At 39.8% G+C, this 23,238-nt stretch overlaps 1 protein-coding gene across 1 annotated transcript; it reads left to right on the top strand.

Annotated features, from left to right (window-relative positions):
• The first annotated feature begins 2,757 nt into the window (after window positions 1-2,757).
• Window positions 2,758-22,836, top strand: LOC123514338 (zinc finger protein 341-like). Its single transcript, XM_045272178.1, has 14 exons — window positions 2,758-2,914; window positions 4,861-5,013; window positions 5,415-5,522; window positions 5,942-6,078; window positions 6,745-6,852; window positions 7,284-7,406; window positions 7,746-7,964; window positions 8,071-8,316; window positions 8,505-8,654; window positions 15,903-16,111; window positions 16,790-16,967; window positions 17,433-17,628; window positions 17,902-18,056; window positions 18,418-22,836. Exons 1-14 carry the CDS (start codon window positions 2,827-2,829, stop codon window positions 19,249-19,251), a joined length of 2,904 nt encoding a protein of 967 aa, XP_045128113.1. The 5' UTR covers window positions 2,758-2,826; the 3' UTR covers window positions 19,252-22,836.
• The last annotated feature ends 402 nt before the right edge of the window (window positions 22,837-23,238 follow it).

Genomic DNA, 23,238 nt, shown 5'->3' with positions numbered 1-23,238 from the left:
TCCAATATTCTTTGCAAACAGTAAACTTTAGGTAACTTAGATTAAATCAAAGATGAAGAGTTGCGAATCTTCTCCTAAAGAATACTCCATCTCCTCTAATCCATTCGTTCATACTCTCTCCAAAGGACTCATTACAAATTTAAGACAATAAGTAAAGCAAAGAGTAGCATACAGGTAAAATGCAAGTAAAATCGTGAAAATCTATACATGATTGTCTCCTCTCTCCCCACTCCCTTCCAACAAAAGGCTAAACCAGAGCAAGCTTCAGAAATACTTGAAACGGAAATTCACATCCTAAAGATGCCTGGTACGTGAGGATGGCCAGATGTCTCGGGATAGAGCTTATTGTACTCCTGAAATTTCCATCAGTGTATGAAATAAAATGTGTAAACAAACCCTAAGTGATACATGAAACAGAAATTCACATCCTAGAGAGGCCTGTACGTGAGGACAGGCAGATGTCTAGGGATAGAGGGCATTGATAACTCCTGAAATAACCATCACTGTATCAAATAGTATGTGTGAAAGTTAGTCTGTGAAATGGGAAGTAAATAATGTTGTCTCGTACATACATAAATATCACATTTATAACAGCACAGGCATTCAAAAGGATGACTTCAGTATAATCTTCAAGTATCTTCCCCTCGTTGTCTTTGGATTTCTTGTGTTTTGTCAAGGAATAGAAATATCTGAGGGAATTCAGTTCTAGAAAATAAAAGCTGTATGTTTTTCTTCAAACCAGATGTATAGATTAATCCTTTTAGTGTTATGACGCGTTTTCATATTCCATCTGCTTACTATTTGGTGATTTTATACAGCTTCAGATACTTTATGTTGGGATTAAAATAGTAAAGACTGTTGCCATTAATTTTCTGATATCCATAGACCCTTCCTAATGTAAATAAAATCGCCTAATCATATCCAAACTCATGGTAAAAATGCGTCCCAGTACTAAAGGGATTTATATTATCTAGCACTGTATGTATACATGGTAATCTTGTGACCTGTACACCAATCCTACCTTTTGTTCGAATAATCAACTGAATTATCCTGTTTTAATATCATGACTTATCTTCTAAATGTTAACAGGAAAAATAATGAAAAATTATAGGATCTAATAAAAAAAAAAAAAAAGTGTATTTCAGACATCCTTTTTCCATGACATTTGTTAAGGTCTCGTATTTTTCACAAGTATTTTTATCCCGTGTATTGTTTGATTATACAACAATACTATTTACACACAATGTGGTTTCCGCAATACAACAATACTATTCATGCTATATATACTGTGTTTGCCGCTGACCTAGCATCTCTAATACAATATCGCAATACGTCTACCGTACCACCTGTCGGGATCTGACACAGACTAACAGATAACCTGTATTGATTCATCTGAACTAACTTGTTAATATTCAAGATTGTCGCTCACCGTACTAGTTAATCTCGTCATTATAATTTTAGTAATCCTTCCATCATTACTACACATCATTAAGCATAATCAATAGGCGGCGAATCGCTCCCACTACTGAAACTGACATAAAAATTTTGACCGACAAAAATACTAATGAAATGTGTGTGTGTGTGTGTGTGTGTGTGTGTTATCCCTCGACACGCCACGTTCTCTTTGATAATCTGCATGATAACAAACGCATACATCTGTTGAACTATAAACCAGCATTTATTTATTCATCGCCACCTACACCAACAACGAGAGAGAGAGAGAGAGAGAGAGAGAGAGAGAGAGAGAGAGAGAGAGAGAGAAAATGCTACTTGAGTCAACAAACTTCGTGCGTTCCAAGGCGCTTCTAACTACGCCGTGACATTTCCGTCCCCCTCGCGGCCTCGATAAGTTGCGTTACGCCCACCGCCCACCGCCGCCACCAGCCCCTCGTCATCCCTCCCCAATCATGGACGGCCAGCGACCACCCCTGACAAGGATCGAGGCCCCTTCCCCGCCGACAGATAGTGATCTCCCAACCGGATGGACGCGGCGATAAGAGAGGGCTGGTGGGAGATAGCTCTGGTCAGGGGGGAGCCAGCACTGCCATTGCCACTGCCGCCACCACCATCACCACCACCACCTCCACCACGCTACCTTAAAAAATAATAATGATCTACGTATAAATGAATACATACATGGTCATTTGTTATTTCATTTATTTGTTTATTCATTCATGTGACTGTTTCGAAGAGAAGGGACTGCTTCGGTGGGAATCATAACATGCATGCAGACAGACAGACACGAACATGAATAAATAACAGGACAAGCCACGTACAATACACACACACACACACACACACACAAGTGACAGGGAGGGACAAACGGGCTCCCGCCACAGCTATCAGTCAAGCAGTAGCAGCAGCAGCAGCATGTTTGGACGAATCGTTAATATATGCAAACACACCCACACACTACATCATCACGGACACACAACAAAGCTAGCAGCCCCCACACTTACTTTTTAGCGGCTTAGGATTACTCTGTTTCCTACGCGACATTGCACATGGATTGCTCAAGTTACAAAACGCCCCACGAACACATGGCACAGTCCACACCTGACAGTCACCAACACACTTCTGACGGCAAGTTTGGGAAAGTTTCAAATCCCCGCCCCTCGTGTCGTCACCAATAATCTCCGCCCTCTATGCGTGTCGTCACTAGGCTCCTCCCAGAGGACTGTGACGTCATACCTTGGCCCTTTACTCCTTTTAACTACATATTCCTGTATTACAGACAAGGATGTGACGCTAAAAAATGAGATAAAGGAAATAAAATCATGCTAGTAGCAGTAGTCAGGCAATCCCCATCGTCCCGCTAGTAACATTATGGAGGAATTGATGCAGAATACGATAATCCGTGACGTCACACACCTCCCCGCCATCATGTCGCACTCCATCTTCGACGCTCTGCCAGGTATTTTACGTTTTAGATACATTTCCTACGCCTAGAATTCCTCCAGCCGGCAGCAGCCGGGCCCTGAATACCGTGTGAGTGGTCGGGGTGTGTGTGTGGGCCGCCGGGTGAGCGCAGGGTGGCGAAAAATGCGATCCTTCATGTCACGGGTGTTATTCCCTTACGGAGTGGATCCTGACGGTCTGAATATGCTGGTTGGACGTTACTCTCCGCCTTCTACTGGCCGGGAAACTCATTTTGGCATGTCACTTAAGCCTCTCACTAAGCCAGGCGTGTCAGCTCGATGCTCGTGTGTGGTTGGGCGATTATTGGAGGGGTGAAGCCAGCGAAGGGAAAAGCCAAACTTCTCCTGGTAATGGCGAGGCAGGCGGGGTGCCAAATCGCTTCTCAAGGACCACGAACACTCGCTCTATTTCTCTTTTCCGGGTCTTGTTGCAGTCCTAGAGTGATTTGATCTGAGTAACGGGTGTTTTTTCAAAGTCCGCTGGTGCGCCAGGGGTGTGCAGGGGTGTGGGCGAGGGGCGTGTTGGCCTGTGTGACAAGGCGCCGTGTGTAGACTTGTTGCCACCTGTGCACATCGTAGTTGATTAATGATTATTTATCATGGCAAAGGTGATCCACATGTTCCTGTGTCCGATGGCTATATGGTGTTATCGGAGAGGGTGTACAAAGAAACGATGATGGTTGGAACACTCGAGTCACGCCCTAATGTATTTTTCTTTACCTCCTATTACATAGTTAACAAGTTATAGGCGTATGATACACCTATTCTCCGGGGGTTCTCAGGTAACCCTCATTTCGCATCCAACGTGCAAACAGGCATTGTATGTCATCGTCAGCCACTGCGCTCACATGACCCAGCCACTGCTGGCTTACCCTACAATTTCATGCTGCCATATATATATATATATATATATATATATATATATATATATATATATATATATATATATATATATATATATATATATATATATATATATATATATATATATATATATATATATATATATATATATATATATATATATATATACACACTAAAAGGCAGAAAAACCCAGCAGAAATCTTAATTCCTCCTGCTTTATTATTTTCCCTGAAGATACCTTTTGCCTATAAATAAATAAATAAATATATATATATATATATATATATATATATATATATATATATATATATATATATATATATATAAAGACATTATCAACATTTATTATTTTAGACTATTTTTTACATACTTATACTTAGATATTAATTATTGTAGGCCCTGAAGATGCCTTTTGCCGTAAGGCAAAACATTAGAAAATAATAAAGCAGGAGGAATGAAGATTTCTGCTGGGTTTCCCTGCCTTTTGGTATCTGCAATTTCTGCTATCAACTTGTGTATATATATATATAGGTAGGTAGATAGTTAGATAGATAAGCAGATAGATGAAAAGCAGTTACTTTTCTATAGCTAGATTCTCTCTCTCTCTCTCTCTCTCTCTCTCTCTCTCTCTCTCTCTCTCTCTCTCTCTCTCTCTCAGAATAAAAGGGTAAATCAGTCATCCGGGAAGAGAAATTACATGGCACGTAGTAGCTCTTTCTCAAAAGGAAGTGATGTGCACCAAATAAGCCAACAGGACCCATGTATCATCCCTCAGACTGACTCACTTCACTAGATACCCGTGCATTTATTTTTTATTCTTGCTTCCTCTCCTTGTCAACCATAGGCTGAGTGAAGGGTTAAATTCCATCATAAGTATGCCATCTGGTGTAGGTTTTCAGGACCTCTTCCTGGGCTGATCTGTTCAGGATGACTGAGGGATAGGGATGAACTATCTCTTGTCAAAATAGTCATATGTCTTTAATATCTGGCTATTGTGTGTGGCTGAAGATACTGCACTTTCATGTACTAAAGCCTTGATTGACATGAGCCAATCTCAAGTGATCTGCCTTTTTTTCAGGCGTGACCCTTGAGGGATCCAGCAGCATGACAGTGCAACAGTTCCTAGAGACACCTGACCTCATTCAGAACACCATCACCATTGGAGGGGGACCACCGACCACCACCTCCACCCCACCCAGTCAGCAATGTTCACAAATCAACACCATCATTAGTAAGTGGGCCAACATTAGCAGTAATTTGCTCATTTATTTGCCTAAATTTGATTTTATCAGCTTGGTCATTTACTGATATTATCAATTTTACATTCTTGTCCCCTTCTTCCTGATGCTCAAAAGTCTTGGCCTTCATGTCAAGGAGGAATGGCTGCCAGTGAGATTGGCACTGAAGGGCTTCAAATCAGACTTATGGAAGTGACGAATGTAGGAAAAGATTAACAAGTTTGTCATGGTTCTACCCTCATGCTGCTTTAATAGACCAGATGAATTGGGCCTTGCCTTAGCTGCCCTTTTTGAGGAAAACCTCAGCCTGGTATTTGTTGCTTGATATTCATAGGCCACATTGCTCCAAGAAGCCAATGATAAGTGTTCCATGTGACTGTTTTGCTGTCAACAGGCGAGGGAGTCACCTTAGATGAAGATGACTTGTTCCAGTGTGGCCGCTGCAAGAAGCAGTTTTCTTCACTGGATTTGTTCATGGTGCACAAGCGGCACCAATGCTCAGGTGAATCATGATGGCTGTTCACATTTATAGTTCACTTAGGAGACACTAAACATTTGCTTCTGTGATTAAAGAGTTATACATACTGATGAAGATATCAATGGAATTACAGAAAAAAGAATATTTGAAGTGTGAAATTTTAAACTGCCTAAATATAGATTAGGTAGAGAGATGAGTTAGATATATAGGAACATAAAAATAGAAGAAAGTACAGAAGGATGAACCAGATGGAATGGTGGAGCAAATGTAGAGAAGAATGACATCTGTGTGTGGAAGACAATGTAATGATGGTGATAAGCAAGAAACATTAAGTGAAGATGGTCTGAATATATTTTGAAATTAATGAATGTGATCAATGAAGGAAAAGCATTAATTATATACATGAAAATTAAAAGAATGTACATGGTTCTTGATGCAAACAGGGAAAAACAGTGGGCTACGCACCATACAGGCCATGCAGGACCCCACCACCAGCACAGCAGAGCAGGCCACCTTCGAGGAGGACAGCACAGCCCTCACCAGCCAGATACACATGCAAGTCCAGCCTCAGCAAGTTCCTGTAAGTTGAGAGTTTTGCTGATTAGATGACTTAGTGAGCCAATACTCCACTTCACATTAGTCCTGTATTCCAAAACACTGTTATCAAAGGCTATAAGGATAATAGATTGTCTTCTTATAAGTGTTTTCTCACACTGATAATGCAGAATCTTTCCTGAACTCTCAATAGTCATACAACATGCCTGAAAACCACACTTACTTCCACTAGAGGCTGTTCAGTGTTGTTAAGATGAGATGCTGAGATGTTTAAGAATAACACCATAAACATTACATCATGAAAGTAACCTATCTCACCATAAACCTAACTCCTGCGTCTCTGTAATGTGTTAACACACCTCATTTTCTCTCAACTCAGAAAAATTGATATGTATGTATAATGCTTCATTGTTAGAGAGTCGGCTGCTGTCCTGTGGAGCACTATTGCAGCAACATCCATGAGAAAAGTTATCAGAAGCAGGCATTTGATACATAGATGCAGATAGATGGATAGATATATTGATCTGAATATATGTATATCAAACTCATGCTCTCAAAGTGAAATGAGATTGTGCATCAAATATGTGCCATTTCAGCTTCACTCTCGCAATGGAAGCAACACACCAGGTAATGCAACATGCCACACACTGCCTCGGCCTGCAGGGCAGTGATGCGTCTTCTCCTCCCACAGGTCTCGGGTAGCTACAGTGGCTCGGGTCTGCCTTCCCCCGGCGCCATCAACCAACACATCATCGTCAACGAGGGTGACCTGCTGCCCTTTACCATTGAAACAACTCAGGTGAGACTCACTCACCTGTGGATGTCTTGCCAATTTTTATCTTATATCAGAATTATATTAGCACTTTTGCTATATGTTGTACCATATTGTAACATTGTACTTCATATACATATATAACTTTAAAGTGACTGATATTTTATTTAATGTATCAATATTCCTCCCAGTTTTTAATATCTTCTTTTATGCCAATAATTATTATAGAGAAAATCTCAAATTAAGTGTGCAAGCAAGGCTTAGGGGTAAAAGGAGTCTGAGTAGTGGCAAGGCTTGAGTTTTATGGATATACAGTATACAAAAGGATCCTTGCAAGAAAACAATTATTTGGAAAGACAATAAAGAATTATATTGCCTCTCCAAGTTGATTAAGTTGATGAATTGACTGTGGTTGTAGCTGAAGACTCATTTCCTCCTGTACTTCCCTCCTCTGCCAGGTCTTACCACTGCCAGGCGGTCTCCAGACTGCCAGCTTTCTACCTGTATCAAGTGGAGCCAAAACCCTCACCTCTACGGTGTCTCCACTCCTCACCACCACCGCCAACATCACCACTCCACTTGTAGGTGTTTGCCCTCATGGCAGTGCTCTGTCCAGTCATCTGTTTATTCAGAACTTATTGCTTTGCAAGATATAATGCAGTACTTGATACAATGATTCCTTGTGTTTTCTTGATACTGACCCAACTCAACTTTAAACACTGTGTTTTCCGTTTCCAATTAGCATTTTAGATCCACAGTCTCTTACTGTTTTTTAGAGGTTGAAGAGAGAAAGAAGAGAGATCTTAGCCATCTGAATAGTAGCTTAGCTGTCAAAAGATGAATGAACCCACTAGAAGTGTGTTTTTCCATTTGTATTTCTCAAGTGTCTTATACTTAGTTAATATGGATTCCCTTTTCAGGATGTGGGTTCCACCCTGTCCTCACCACAGCCCCTCGGCTCAATGGTTGGTGGGGTGACGGATGGCAGCGAAGGTGGTGGGGGAGAAAGTGCAGAAGGAGCTGCCACACACACGGAGTTAACAGGGGAGGAAAAGGACATAGCTTGTTATAATCATGAATTCTTCCATGGTGGTATGGCCAAGACCATTTCAAGTAAAAATGAATCCACAAAATTAAAGGTAAGTCTTTTTTTCATGTGGCAGTAAGATTGCCATATTCTGGAGAAACACTGCATGATTGTACACATTTCAGTAAAGTCTTACTGAACCTTACTCCCACCAACAGCCAAAGCACAAGTGTAACTACTGCAACAAGGAGTTCAGCAAGAATTTTGACCTCCGGCAACACATACGCTCACACACAGGGGAGAAGCCGTTCCAGTGCATAGTGTGTGGCAGAGCGTTCACTCAAAAGAGCAACGTCAAGAAGCACATGGCCACACACAAGGTGTGGCCATCAGGCTCCCTCAGCGACACCTTGCCCAAGGACCCTATTATAAAAAAACTGGTCATGCCGGCAGAGTCCTTGGATGTGAGTGCACAGTATTACGTAGTGTGGAAAGTGTTGTCATGCAAGTTAGTGCTGCAATATGGATGTTGTTAGTGCTCCTCCAAATAGCAATCTTTGGCACATTATTCGGAAACATTTTTTAAACTCATATTCATACATTCATAATTCATGATATTGTTTTGTTAATAATATAATGTATAACTCTCCAGGGAGACCCTCCAGTGGACCATGTGGAGGAAGTGGTAATGAAAGAGGAGGTGCTGGTGGATGACTCGTACAAATGCCAGTACTGTGAAGATTACTCAGTGCAGAGCTATGTCAAACTGCGGACACACATGAAGACCCACGCCAACCAGAAGGTAAGCTCTCCTCCTGTTGTATTGGTGCAGGGACCATGGGAGGGAATTTGGAGTTCCTGAAGGCAATAAGAATGTCCTGGCTCTAACTCTGTTAGACTTCACACCCCTGTATTTGTGTGGATGTAGTGTGTTTGTGAGTTTGTTAATGCATTTACGCCTGTTTTGAATAGTGTTTTTAATGTTTTTGTGAATTTCTTGACTATTTCTGATGTGTTTTTTAGTGTTTTGAGATATTTGTTATTTATTTTTAATTTATTTTTTTATTTATTTTATTTTACTTATTTATTTATTTTTCTTTATAATTATATCTAGGGGTTGGAGTTGGAGTCAGATACACAAGAAATCAAAGCGTTAGAGTTGAGTGTTTAGGTTAGCAATTCCACAGCCCTGTTAAGCCTTTTTGGTATAGAGAGCTTAACTTTGTTTGGTTAGCAGGCCAACTGTAGATTCTGTAGACCCACATAAAGTTATTAAGTTTATTGTTTTTATCTATTGTCCAGCCGAGCGGTTTGGTGTTCTTCTCCTTTCCTTTACACCCAGGTGTAGAAGGAAAACTCTAAATATAAAAAGTTTGTACATTATGTACAAATTTACAAGTGCTGTCCACACACAATGTACAAGTACATACGGAAACGTGCTTAAAACTCGGGAAAGTGTTCATGTCACTGGGTTCACAGTCACTAAATTCCCGCAGCACACCGTTTCAGATGCAGCACACACTTGACACACCCACACTTCCCCAGTTACTGCCCTTCGCCGGTGCCGCAGCACGCCCGGCCTCCAGATGCTGACACAAGGGCGTCGGTCATGTGACATGGGAAATCTCCACTGGGTGTATTGTGTGTCGTTCATTACATTTATTTCTCACTGGTAGTGATACCTAGATAAAATGCATCCTATCTATGGAGATTATATTAATTTGTCCTGGTACCGCTGGCACCATCAATATGTTCTGGTGTGGCTGAAGAGAAACACTGGGGGAGCTTCCCTGTGTTTATTATAGGATACAAAATATACTGGAAGCTTGGTAGCAAGCGGCCGTGGAAAGGCTTGAGAAGTAGCCGGCAACGAGAGAGACTTATAGTCGGAAGCGGCTAGATGGAGCTTGTAGCAAGCGTGATCATGTATAATTACAGTCTATACACTGGAGTGTGACTGTAGACAGTAGAACTAGACTGGCTGTGCAGGACAGGAGGACCAGTCAAAGAAGGCAAGCGGATTGCCAGCGGAGCGTGAGCCTGTTCCTTAAGCTGTGATAGGAACCAGACTGAGTGTGGCGTCCCTTGGGGTAGCGGAACAATACACAGCCCCAGTACACCATATGGTAGAACATTACATTACTCTGCGTTAACAAGGTAGTCTGTCTATGTTATTGCTCAACCACGCTAACGAAGGTGTCTTCACCCAGCACTCTATAGTCAATATATAAACATTTCAAAAGACAATAATAATAATAATAATAAGACATGTCATACAATGCACTGAGCAAAATAAATATCACATAAGTGTGAAAACAATTAAGAAAATATAGTTAGTTTGCAATTGAATGGCAATAATATGATATAGTAAGTATAACATGGCTAAATAGATTAATTTGATGCAATTTTAAAAGTAAAATGCATTATTGATAAAAAAAATTTACACATTTGTGGTAATGACTAGTAAATGTAACATACAAAATTTTAGAAATGTTACATGATCATGCATAATCAAATCACTGAAACATAAGGAACAATGTTACATACATATGTAAAAATGTGTTACATATGGTGAATAAAATGTATGTCATAAGTATTGTCTTACATATAATACATGTGATAATTGTGCAATATATATATATATATATATATATATATATATATATATATATATATATATATATATATATATATATATATATATATATATAATTGAACATAAATGAAAAGCATGAAAAGATGATAATGTAAACAAAAAACAGCAAACAAACACTCAACAATAAATAACATAAATCACCTACATACCACAAGTTGAGTAGCTAATTCAACTTGGATAGAGCAGATAACAATGTATAACAGTAGAGGTGCTGCTAAAACAAAATGTAATGAATGTTGCATTAATATTGAAGTTACATACATAGGTAGAATAAATATAATTGACACTAGCAAAAAAATATTATGTAGGTAGGGAGAATGAGAAAATGTTAGTGTAAATTTAGTAATAAAAAAGTAAAATGGGATGTAAAAAAATGTGACTGCAAATGGAACCCCCATTAAACACACGATATACCCTAGGGGCCACGCCTGTGTGTTAAGGCCTGAGAAGCATGAATATGTCTTCTGATAAATCAAGCAAATTTACAGTCAAAAGAAATATTACCTACATTACATTAATCCCTCCCCATGTGTCATCTGGGGACAGCACATAAGAATATAATATAATATAATGCAATAGAACATAATGCAATACAACATGATATAATATAAGAGATACACTTCACACAACTGTAAAAATTGAGCAAGAGAATATGTCAATATCTTCCCCACTGAATTTCTGAATGGAAGAGTCATGTTGTAGAAGTTTAATAGCTGGAGATGCTACAGATATTAGAGATAATGTGACATTTGTAGTGGCTGTAGTCACAGGAGTGAAATTATTAGTAGCAGTAGTAGTAGTAATTGTAGTAGCAACAGGATCAGACATTGTGACAATTTGTTGATAATAAGATTTACCACTACGTAAAAACATAAAGAAAAATATTATAGATATAGTTACCACTCCAAAGAAATTGTTTTGTACCACGTACAGGTGTGCTGCGTGTGTACTCGTACGTAAACAGATGATAACTTGAGTCATACCATAACATAACATAACATCATAATAGGATAACAAAGGGCCACCAGTGCCCATCTAGGTTATCCCCTCTTATACATCTCCTCTCAAATGAAAACATGTTTAATTCCTTTAATCTATCTCTATACTCCAGGCGCTTTAATGCTGGTATCATCCTAGTTGCTCTTCTCTGAACTGCTTCCAACATGTTGATATCCTGCCTATAATGGGGTGACCAGGCCTGTATGCAATATTCTAAATGGGGCCTAACATAGGAATTATATAAGCTACGCACCACTTCCTTACTTTTATAACTAACATTTCTATTTATAAAACCCAGGATCCTATTTGCCCTATTTCTTGCTTCTAAACACAGACAGGTTAAATAAGAACTTCTCAACATACAGGTCTGCTAAGCACACACTCTGTGAAAATGAATAATATAAGTACAAGAGTACTTCACAAGAACATAAGTGTATCAGACTTGAGAAAAATAAAATATGAAATTATACTAAGTACACTTTTACAATTAATCAAGCGATATAATAATGATAATTTACATTATAAAATGAATAAAGTGCTGTACTAATTACATTAATATAATTGTAAATAAGAATGTGATGAAATAATTATAAAAACTTGGCAAGTAAATAATTATTGGAAGTGCATACTGAAAGAAAACATGAATATAGAAGTTACCCTTAAAAGTTTAATAAAAGAAAACTGCGTGTCTGAGGAAAATCACGTGAAATAAATTTATGCACACGTAAATAAAGAAATCACTGCATATAACACTAACACATCAAAACATGCTTAATAGTGTAATAGCAGTAAAAAAAATTGTGTAAATGTGTAATCACTGAAAAAAAAAAGTGTGTATTTGCACACAAATAAATATTTGGTACCTCAACCACAATAAATATGGCGTCTGGCCAGAGCCAATCAGGAAGCTCTTATGTCATAGGCGACCAATCAAACACTAGTATCATTGGAGACCAAACATGGTGCGCTTTTTTACGTGGGAACGCCACTCACTGGTATATATAAATATTCATAGAAAATTAATCACTGTGATATTAAAGTTTTACTCACGACAGGTAATACTTCTTGAGTAGCAGAGATGTATGGATGTCCTCAGCTCCACGAAAATCCTTGGCAGGGCGGTAGGCTGGGTAAGCAAGAAGGACGCCGTCTTCACTAGGCTGCATGTGGCGGTGATCACGGGCTGTGGACGGCACACCAGCTGCCTCCATCAATGTCCTGGTACCGCTGGTACCATCACTATGTTCTGGTGTGGCTGAAGAGAAACACTGGGGGAGCTTTCCTGTGTTTATTGTAGGATACAAAATGTACTGGAGGCTTGGTAACGAGCGGCCGTGGAAAGGCTTGAGAAGTAGCCGGCGACGAGAGAGAGACTTGTAGTCGGTAGCGGCTAGATGGAGCTTGTAGCAAGCGTGATGATGTATCATTACAGTCTACACACTGGAGTGTGACTGTAAACAGTAGACTAGAACTAGACTTGCTGTGCAGGACAGGAGGACCAGTCAAAGAAGGCAAGCGGATTGCCATTTGCCAGCGGAGCTTGAGTCCGTCCATACCAAACTGAGCATGGCGTCCCGTGGGGCGGAACAATACACAGCCCCAGTACACTATATACAGAACATTACATTACTCCGCGTTAACAAAGTAGTTTGTCTATGATAAATTTGTTTTATTTAAGGTGCGTTTTGCATGCAGCGATGATCGCCCAGCGATCATCGCTGAGCACTAATTACATGTATTCCTATGGGGCTGTTTTGCAACGAGCGATTATCTCTACAGTCGCGAGCGATCATCGCTGGCTCCAAATAGTCGCGCGGCTAGGGGGTGAATATAATCGCAGTCGCTAGCGATTATTTGTGGTGTGAGGGTTTGTGTCATCATGGCTCCCAGTTTTTCTTCCGAAGATGATGATATACTTGTGGAGGAAATTGCAAAACATCCTTCGTTGTGGCAGCTCTCACGTGCCAAATATAAGGACCAAAGGGTAAAGGACAACATCTGGGCAGAAGTTGCAGAAAAAGTTGGAAAACATTCCCTCTTCACTCCTCAATTCAAACATAACATGTGTCTTAGCCCTTTTCCTCCCATATATTTCGAATATTAGTTCTTCGTCTTCAATCTCTTCAGCTAAAAGATATTTAATTAAAAGCCGCCTTTTTTTTTTTTTTTTTTTTTAAGTTTACTCAAAGCCATTTTCACTCACGCCACGTGACGCTCTCTCCTCAACAATCGCACAAACACTGACGCCATCGCTGCATGCAAATAGGTCTACCAGCGATGATCGCAACAATCGCTGCATGCAAAACGTACCTTATTATCTGAGTCAAGCATGAATCCAACAAATCACTTGTTAGTTTTATGAAATGAAGGATCTGCAACCCCTTTTTAAGGAAAAGGCAAGGTCAGCATTCACAAGTGTTGCACCACATTACGAAAGATTGCATCAGATTTCTATAATGATTTATATACTTATGTACAATGGTCCTACTTATCCTATGGCGGGTACATCGCTCGGTCACCTACCCGTCGCGTCCTCGCGACGTAACTAGAGACATGTACCTAACCATGTTTATGCGGGTTACAAAGGAGTATTCCCAGTGTCTTCCTGCTGTCGATGGAGCCTGGCTTTAAGAACATCATATAATGAAGTAGCCCTTCTAAGACAACAGAACAAAGGTATTAGTAAAATACAGAAGACAAGGACAGGTATGAACACCGTAGGAAAATGCACATAAGGTGTTAGATACTCTGGTAGAGACTCATGTATGCCGGTCTCAAAATCTGAGATGTTAGTAAAAGAGAACTCAGAAACAGAGTTGGTAATAAATTTCATTTTTGTAATGTTTAGATTATTTAGAGTGTCTATTTGAAAAATAGGAGAGGTTATGTTAGAAATAAAACCCTCATGATACTTTTCAGGAAAAACATGAAAATTGTCGGATTTTAAAGAACATACGTTCAGCACTGCAAAATGACCTGAAACTACCTGATATGCAGAACTATTAGGACACATCACTGACACATACAGGGATTCAGTGAAAAAGAAGTAGTGGTGTCCATGAAAACTCTTATGAAACATTGTTTTAGGTACTAATTGTTTGTACGGACAGAGAGAAAGAGCTGCTGAAGCATCTTTTTTAGTCATCACTACTATACAACTACCCCCTTTTTTTTGTGGGTAGGAAGGCAAAAAGAGATGACGGGCAGAAATACAAATTCTGGTAGTCAGACTGACATCCTCCAATTGCTGAGAATTTAGCAGTTGCGTACACTGAAAAATCATCTTTGACAAGTACCAAAGAGCTTTCTGTATCTATTATCATTACAGCATTATTTACCATAAAAGGGAAAGGTTCCAATCTGTACAATTCAAAGATTTCTGTTGATTTGAAAGGAACGTGAATAACTATGGCCTCAGTCGTTAAGACAGATTTCACCAATGGGTAATAATGATGGATCAAATGGTCGTCAAATAAAGGGGATAGATTAAAGACCCTTCTACCAATTTCCAAGGTACGCTTAAAGTCCTTTTCTGGGAAAAGAGAATTGGTAACCCTATCCCACTGCTGCCACCAATTTGTTTAGCCTTTTTGGTATAGAGAGCTTAACTTTGTTTGGTTAGCAGGCCAACTGTAGATTCTGTAGGCCCACATAAAATTATCAAGTTTATTGTTTTTATCTATTGTCCAGCCGAGCGGTTTCACTGGTAGTTTTGGTGTTTTTAAGTAACCCCAGGTATAGAAGGAAAACTCAGATTATAAAAAGTTTGTATATTATGTACAAATTTACAAGTGCTGCCCACACACAATGTACAAGTACTTACGGAAATGTGCTTAAAACTCGGGCAGGTGTTTGTAATGACACTGAGTTCACAGAGTCACTAAATTCCTTCAGCACACCGTTTCAGATGCTACACACACTCAACACACCCACACTTCCCCAGTCGCTGGCTATACTCTAACTACCCTATGCTGGTGCCGCAGCGCGCCCGACCTCCAGACGCTGACACGAGGGCTGGTAGTGATACCTAGATAAAATGCATCCTACCTATGGAGATAATATTAATTTATTTTATTTATCTGAATCAATCATGAATGCAACAAATCACTTGTTAGTTTTATGAAATAAAGACGCACCTGCAACCTCTTTTTAAGGAAAAGGCGAGGTCAGCATTTACAAGTGTTGCACCACATTACGAAAGATTGCATCAGATTTCTATAATGATTGATATACTTATGTGCAATGCTCCTTCCTATCCTATGGCAGGTACAGCCCTGAGAGGAACACACCCACACTGCTTTGGGGAGAGTGCATGTAGAGTGTCAGTTTTAGCCCATTGCATTTTAGTTTCAGATAAGGAAACTACTGAGTTCATTTTTTCTTTTTGCTCTGCAGGTTTACAAGTGCATCCAGAAAAACTGTGAATTATCATTTCCTGACCAGGATTCTTTTCTGGAGCACATTCACACACACAATGAGGACCAAGATCTCCAGTACCGCTGCCACTTCTGTTCCAAAGTGTTCAACGCCCTGGACAAGCTAAGCCACCACCAGCATGAGCAGCACTCCACCTACCCACAAGCCAAGAAGACAGTTGGTCCAAGGTAGGGACTCCACCACTTGATGCTTTCCCTTTTTCTTCCCTGGAAGCTTTTGGTGGAAGATGGATTTGCTCTTAATCACAAGTACCATGCATAACATAAACCCTTCAAATGATGAGAAGGATGTACAATGGTACCTCCAACATAATTCATTTTGTAAGGTTGTTCCAGGACCGAATTGGTTAAGGAACAAAATAAGTTTCTCGATATGAAATAATGTTAATCATTTTAATCTGTTCCAAGACACCTAATGATGACCTATTTGTTATTCTTTTTATATTATTTCCTACATAAAATTCCATGGTTAAATAGTACACAAATAAAACATTTAAAATAAAACAATAAATAAGATATTGAACAAAAAATTATTTTCCAGTGGCTGTAGTATACTAGTTAACCCTGTTTAGTGCTGTGATGCATTTTTACCTTGAGTTTTGAGTATGATTAGACAAGTTTATTTACATTAGCAAGAGTCTATGTAGGTCAGAAGATTAGTGGTCAGAGTCTTCACTGTTTTAACCCCAACATAAGTATCTGAAGCTGTATGAAATCACCAAATATAAAGCAGAATAAATATGAAAATGCATCATGGTACTGAAGGGTTAATAGTTATGTGCACCAGTTTGTTAGACAGTCATATGGTACCAGTATTTTTATCACCGTTGTCTCTCCCTCCACCAGTTATTTCCGATGTACAAAATGCATGAACAAGTATGCAAGTGCGGAGGCCCTGGAGCACCACCTGCGCACCTCCTCACATCACTACCCATGCAGGCAGTGCGGCAAAGTGTTCACATCAGAGCGTCTGCTACGCCGCCACCTCCACAGCCATGGCACAGTCAACCTCTTCCCTTGCAGTGTTAGTATGTGGGCTGACTGCCATGTTAGGGCTTACTGAAGGAGGCAGAAATGAGTGAGGTAGAGGAAGAGGCAGCTTTTTTTCATCTTTGCCTCACTCCAGTAACTAATCAATAAACTGAAATGAATGCTTCCCTCTCATCACCACCTTTCATGTGCTCTGACCTCCAAGCTATATATGTCAGAGAGAGAGAGAGAGAGAGAGAGAGATATGGAGTTGTGGGGTTGAAGGAGGTATGAGAAGCATGGAGAAGAGGAAGAGGGATGGTAGATGACAGGGCATTGTGGAGGGGGAGAGGAAGAAGGCAGGCCTATGATACCTGTCAAAGGCACCTCTAGCCATCAAGAGCTCCCATGGAAAAGGATGAAAGATGTGACTTGTGTTAGAAGTATAGGTAGGAAAACTGCTTCATCAAGTAGTGAGCCGACTGTAAAGTAATAATATTGTATACTCTTTGTTCAACAGGAATGCTCGAAAGAATTTAAGTCAGAATATTCCTTGAAACTGCATCAGCTGATACACACAGGAGAGAAACCCTTCGAGTGTCCGCTTTGCAAGACTGCCTTTAACCGGAGGGATAAACTGAAGCGCCACATGTTGATACACGAATCCAAGAAAATTCCATGTCCCTTTGGCTGCCTTAGGGAATTCAGCAGACCAGGTGAGTTAGCACTTTCCTATGTTTTGTTGTATGGAAGTGGCCTGCTTATATATGCTTGTCAGTGTTGAATATTCTGTAGCATTTGTATGGAATTAACAGACTGAAAGAAGACTAGATCAGTTCTGTAGTATTTACTTTGTATATTTTCCTCAAAATCAAATCACATCTACATTAAGACAGTATGCATCAGGACATGTATGTGTGCTAGCTTTATCACTGTTAAACCTTCTTGTGTGCTTGCAAGTCCATCACATAACTAGAAATCATTGACAGACAAACTGCGTGTCCACATGATGACCCACGTTGGCGGGCGAGGGAAGCGGGGCCGAGGGCGAGGCAGAGGCTCTTCTTCAGCGAGTCGAGGCGAGCGAACCATAAAAGTTGAGGTCATACCACAAGAGGACGCCAGGTGTTCCTCCTGCGATCAGGTAAAGTGCAGACAGCTAAGTGAAGATGGGTACCACAAGTCATCTTCTGACACATTCCACACTCCAGTATTTCCTCCATATTGCTCTGGATATCATCCTCTTGCACCCACTCTATTTTACACTGTACTTAATTATTTTCTGCTATTCTTTCCATTTGACCATATCAACTCTGGCTGCACTTGAGTACTTACCTGTTCTTGCTTGTTTCTCTGCCACATTTATAAGTCCCTCAAATTACAGCTTTGCATTTAGATTAGTTTTTAGGTGGCTGAAGATGTAACATTTGAACTAGATTTAAACAACAATCACATCTGTAGATAGCAACCTTCATTTCCAATTCAAGAATAATTTTTTCCTTCAGGTTATTGTGGATGGTGAGGACATCCATCAGTGCATAGTAGTGAAGAGTGAACCCAATAGGGAGAGTGGTGGTGAGGATGGGGAGGAGAACAACATGATAGGCAGTGCGGGGCGGGCCAGGCCACTGAGGCAGGCAGTGGTGCGCCGCACACGTGAACAGTCCAGCATGCGGCGAGGCAGCCGAAGGAAACGGGGAGGCCTGACCAACTACAGCAGGCAGCCAGAGCAGCAGGCAGAGAGTCCCCCAGCACAGCAGCAGCAGCAGGATGAGCAGCAGGAAGAGGGGCAAGAACATATAGTGAAAGTGTCATTGTCACCCTCCCATGAAGTGGAAGTGCAGGAGCATCACCTGCTTGATCTGCCAGTTGGAGAGACTGACATGGAGGGAGATACTCAGAATGTGGAGATAATCTACATCCCTTTCTCTCTGCCCTTGTCACGACCCTTCCAGGCTGAAATCATGAGGGCTATGTCAAACGACGACGAAGCAGCCACCATCTCTGGCGAGATGCTGGAGGGTGGCCCCACCATCACCCTGGACGGCACCACCTCCTCCTTGCTGGTGGGCAATGGTACCATGATGCCCATGGTCACCCCTGACTCTGTCGACTCTCTGGACACCACCATCCTGAAGAGTTCCTCAGACCTGCAGGTGATCTACAGCCCTGCCACGGTCCAGCAGGCGGCAGACACCACCACACACCTGGTGGATGCCGCCACACTTGCTGCCAACCATCTGCACCATGAACAGCTGGGCCAAGAAGCTGCCCTGGAGGAGTCTCAGCTTGCTTCAAACCATCTCACTCATCTCAGCATCATCTCCAACCAAACTTGATATGATATGCAATAGTTAACATGTGTCTAGGTAAGGAATTTTTTATATGTTCATAAACTTTGTGTACTCATGATGTAATAATGGTAATAATTTAATAATTAAGCTGCCACAGTATAGGTCAGTGGAACTGGCTGTAGGATGTGCTGGACAACTTTTTCCTTATTCTGAGTTATATTTCTTTAATTATCTATTGATAAATCATTTTCATTTCACACAGTTCATACTTAGATTTGACTGTGAGTATTGATGTGTTCAATGACCAGTGTTCAGTGAAGTGTGACAGGTGCAGCATCACTTTTACAATGTTAGTGGTAGAATTGAGGATTTTGTACACAGGTGTAATGATGAGACTGGTGTAATGATGGTCCAGGGCAAACCACAGCTTGTAGTGGGCTAGCTGTGTACTAAGACAGCACAGACTCCATTGAACATTGCTCTCCTGCATCTGAACTCAAGCTTATCACAATCTGGATGAGTTAAAACTAATTCAAATAATCTAGCCTCAGTTAATTAAGGGTAATTTTTCTCTGAATAGAGGTAACCAATCTTGGGCACCAAATCAGCAACTTTTCTTGACCTGTACTGTGTTGTTAGTGTTGTTGTTTCATTATGGAAGAGTGTGCAGTATATCACAAGGACAATCGTATGCCTATCACAAACACCCGTATGGAGGCACACAGGTTAGGCTTATTGTGCAAATCAGGGAGAAAACTGTTTGCTTTGTGCCTACAGTCTGTACTTAATATGCTTGTGCCATTCATATGCAAGCATTGTGGTTATCTAATAATATATAGAATTTCATATTTATTGTTTTATGATAATTCAATTGTTTTAAAATTATGAAGTGGGTTGAATGATTGTTAATTACCCTATGTTATCTTGGATCATTCAGATGCATACTTGCAATAAGAAGAAAAAATTGATGTAGGTTAAATTTAGTACATTGAGGTATTGAATATTGAATGTTTGTCCATTGGGTATGTTGTGTGCTTACATCCAAAACTTTCCCGGTGTTGTCAAGTCTGTCACTTTGAATTAATATTGAAATGTGTTGTGCAATACTTCTGACAAATATCTTTATGTGGCATCAATGACTGAAACTAAATCACACTTCTTTTCCTTCTTTCCTAGAAAAGTAAGTGTTTTTGTCAATGTGATTTATGATATTAATAGAAGAATAGTTTAGGCTTACCCCCCATAACCTTGCTACTTGTGATTCTCACTACCCACCCTCCTCAATCCAGATGGTCCATTGTGCCTCATGCTCTGACTGGTTACTTCTTTAGTAGTGAAGGACTGTGCGTTATTCCAGATATACATAGAGCCGTATACGACCCAACATCCTGTGCGAAAGACACGGGATCCTCATTAACCCATTCACTTTCAAAATCACCTTTACAGTGTTTCATGCATAAATTGCATAAAATCCAATCCATAATCCATACAGTTAATATTCAAACACTTCTTCCATATACTTTGCTACTTCACTTATTCTAAATTCTATCTATAAAATCAATGCATAAAAAATTTTACATGTAAGGACCAACAAGCATGTTAGCATGCTGTAATGACACCAGCATAATTTTATGAGTACATGTGAGTGATGAGTGCTTTTCTGACATTTCTAAATATATCTTCCATGAGTCGCTGGAGAACTGGTGAGCCACACAAACCAAGTGACTCGTTTAAATGTGTGCCACACTCAGCCCGTCAGTGTTGGTTATCACAGGAAGTCTTGTTCCAGTTTCTGTTGGAGGGTGTGGGAACACTGCCAGCATCTCCAGTCACTAGTACAAACTCTAATCAAATTATGTAGTTCCTTTTGTATCATCTTGCTGCAACTAACGACTGTCACTTTGTCTGTACAGAAAATTTCAAAACCAGATGAGTTCCTTACATACATGTCATTATCTTCCTGTTATATCTTAACTTTCCTTTGTATTTAGATATAAGTGGACATAATTTAGCAACTTATTTGCTAATTAATTCTAATATGCTAGTCATTTAAAACTGTCATTGAAAAGATGTTTGTATGGTATGATGTGTGTATGTGCGTGTGTATGTATGCCATATAGCAACATATAATCAGCAGCAATTATGTTCTGTGATAAAACTAATATACTATTGAGAGGTGTGTGTGTGTGTGTGTCTGGACAGCCAAAACTGTCAGTTCACATTGGACTAAACTGACTGGCAAAACTTACATTCAAAACTGCAAATTTTCCTACTAACTAATTTTTATGGCAAACTTACATTTTTTTTCTTTTTTACTATTGAGAAGCTTTTTGCCACGTTCATGAAAGTGTCAGTGTTTTTATTTTTGACTTTTCATGAAGGAGGCATTAGCTGGAGTGGGTTGGTCTTTGGGCTGCAGTTCTTTATCTAATTTCTTTTTTAGGCATCAATGCTTTTTGAAGGGTTCATATATGGTACTTGTGTCACAGCCTGAGGTAGAAGAAACCAGCCCTCTAATGCCTGTTTTAATTGTGTTATTCATCTGATGTGACTTGTAATGTGTCCATGCCTTCCCTGAGATGCAAGGGTCATGCAGAGTGGAGGCTGTGAAGTGGAGGCATTGTCATTTGTAACTTGTTTATTGCTCTGCACACAAACTAGGACACATTTAAGTGTTAAGCCTTTGTCAGTTGACTTAATGCACTGGTCACTGGACTTATTACTTGTACATTGATTTATGTGAAGTATGATCTTTGATATTTACAATTACAGTATACATGTATATATCTCATAAATGTACATTTTAGATACTGTAATCTCTCAGGTTTTAGCCACAATTTTTTATGTATTCATGATATATGAGAAAGGTGTCTGTAACCTTCAGGAAAGCAATAGTAACTAAATGTAACCACCTAAATACTACAAGCGAGCCCAGATTGCAGTGAAAGTTGCTAATTTTCCTCAGCAAAGCCATTAATGTGGGCAAGATGGTGAAGTGAAGGATAGAATTTTATTAACTTTACATACTCAGTTTAAGTTATTGGGCAAGTGTTTTCTTCACCTCCATGTGTAGAATTACATACTTTTAGGTACTTGAGTAAGAGCAATTCAAGTTTGTATTATTGATTGGAGGAAAGGGAGGTTCAGTTTGCAGTATGTCAGAGTAGATGACATCAGTGTTGTTATGACTTGCAATGTACGTACCTGAATACTAAACACCACCATACCCAGCAATGAATGAATGAAAGGGTAGAGTGTGTGGAGGAAATGTCTCAAATGTTAATTTTTCCTACAATATGGTTTGGTTTTTACATGGATATGCATGAAGTTTTGTGGTCTTGGTAACAGTTTGTGCAGATTTTTATGTATTTATTTTTTTTTTATTGATTATTGTTATCATTTATTTATTTATTATTTTTTTTTTTTACATTTTAGCCTATAGCACCTGTAGGCATACTTGAAGAGTATATGTGGGAAGCACTGCTCAGCTTCTGCCCATTAATGGCGCAGGAAATTTTATTGTTTTACTTTTCATGTATGTTTTTGTGACAAAATAATGAAGATGCTGAAGAGGAGCAGCCAGGCAGACTCCTCATGGTACAAATATTTCATAATAAACTCCGAATTTACTACGTGCCTTTAATAATTGTCCTTTTTGAAGAGCAGCACTTCACACACCCTCACCTGTGTCTCCTGCTCACTCTCCTCATGTATTACTGAAAGCACAGCAGTGTATCAAGTGTTTCTGCAAGGTCTTTGAGTCTTCCAGCTCATGATCTCTAATACTGTGTGGGTATGTGTAAAGATACCCATACTATATCAACATGCCAAGTTTAACCTCTTCAGCAGTGGGACACATTTTCATCCTGAGATTTATATAGGATTAGACCATTTTATTGACATTAACAAGGGTCTACATGGAGGTCAGAAGATTAATGACCACAGTCTCACTATTTCATTCCCCCTTATGAGTCTTTGAAGCATTATAAAATAACCAAATAGTAGGCAGAGTGAATATAGAAAGACGTCATG

This window comes from Portunus trituberculatus, chromosome 37 (genome assembly GCF_017591435.1).
Source record: "Portunus trituberculatus isolate SZX2019 chromosome 37, ASM1759143v1, whole genome shotgun sequence".
Taxonomy (NCBI): domain Eukaryota; kingdom Metazoa; phylum Arthropoda; class Malacostraca; order Decapoda; family Portunidae; genus Portunus; species Portunus trituberculatus.
This window is presented reverse-complemented; position numbering and strand designations above follow the sequence as displayed.

What these genes read in the sequence shown, in the direction of transcription:
- LOC123514338 (XM_045272178.1), top strand. Translation starts at nt 2,827, where the DNA reads ATGGAGGAATTGATGCAGAATACGATAATCCGTGACGTCACACACCTC. An exon ending in CAAGCGGCACCAATGCTCAG is followed by an intron (nt 5,523 to 5,941) that starts GTGAATCATGAT and finishes TGATGCAAACAG; the next exon opens with GGAAAAACAGTGGGCTACGC. An exon ending in TTACCATTGAAACAACTCAG is followed by an intron (nt 6,853 to 7,283) that starts GTGAGACTCACT and finishes CTCCTCTGCCAG; the next exon opens with GTCTTACCACTGCCAGGCGG.